This window comes from Penaeus monodon, chromosome 29 (assembly GCF_015228065.2).
Source record: "Penaeus monodon isolate SGIC_2016 chromosome 29, NSTDA_Pmon_1, whole genome shotgun sequence".
Lineage (NCBI taxonomy): Eukaryota > Metazoa > Arthropoda > Malacostraca > Decapoda > Penaeidae > Penaeus > Penaeus monodon.
Genome location: NC_051414.1, coordinates 29,130,625 through 29,131,415, shown reverse-complemented (window position 1 = coordinate 29,131,415; position 791 = coordinate 29,130,625). Strand labels below are relative to the sequence as shown.

Here is a 791-nt window from a genome sequence, read left to right as displayed (position 1 = left end):
CCACTCTGTTACCTTCTTGAAAAGTACCAAAAAGAGTTCAACCCTTTAAAGTGAATAACCCCATAAAAGGGCAAGAATTCATTATGAATCCAGAGAGTGGGGATGGCTTAATATCCCAGAGGGATATTAAGGCAGAATTTGTGATAGAAGTCTTCCTGGGCCAACTTCCTGGCTAGCTAGGACCAATCTGACATCTGCCAAACTGATGTGATTAGAAAGCATGATATGCTAGTTTACAGCCAGAATGTCAAATTGGCACCACTGCATTAAAAAAGATAAGCACCTAAAGAATATTTATATAATGATGAACAGTGAAATGAAAACTTACTTCAACAGAATGGAGACGAAAAGGTCAATCCCTTAGTGGGTGGTCTGAGTATGCGAGAAGTCGAGGAGTCTCTGGTCTCCGTTGGTGCTCTGACTGTCAACAGTGCAGATGCAGCTGTTACGCCTGAAAAACTTTCCCCAGGATCAAACTTCATTCATCCAGCACAGATCATAGAGAGCGGCAAAAGGTTGTTGGTAAGTAGTCCTTTGGAATAGTGATTTTTTGAGATTGTATTTATATGGTGATGGTGATGTCTTTCTCCTACATTTGTACCTTTGTTATACTTTATGTATTTTTTGTTTGCTTCTCACTCTTAGTATGAAGAACATTGAAATTATAATTGAAAGGTTTTGGTTGCATTTTCTGTGTAAAAAACCACCTCTTTATCATGACTGCCTTATGAATCAAGTTTTAATGTTAGTATTACAAATGACATATAAATTACAAACACACCTAAATAAAT

The 791-nt window shown here is 37.3% G+C and overlaps 1 protein-coding gene across 1 annotated transcript in view; it reads left to right on the top strand.

Annotated features, from left to right (window-relative positions):
• The window catches only part of LOC119592119 (myotubularin-related protein 8-like), a 99,568-nt gene that overhangs the window by 98,000 nt on the left and 777 nt on the right, over nt 1-791 (top strand). The window contains exon 15 of the mRNA XM_037940940.1: nt 337-522. Coding sequence (XP_037796868.1) covers nt 337-522 — 186 coding nt within the window. The remainder of the gene's footprint in view (nt 1-336; nt 523-791) is intronic.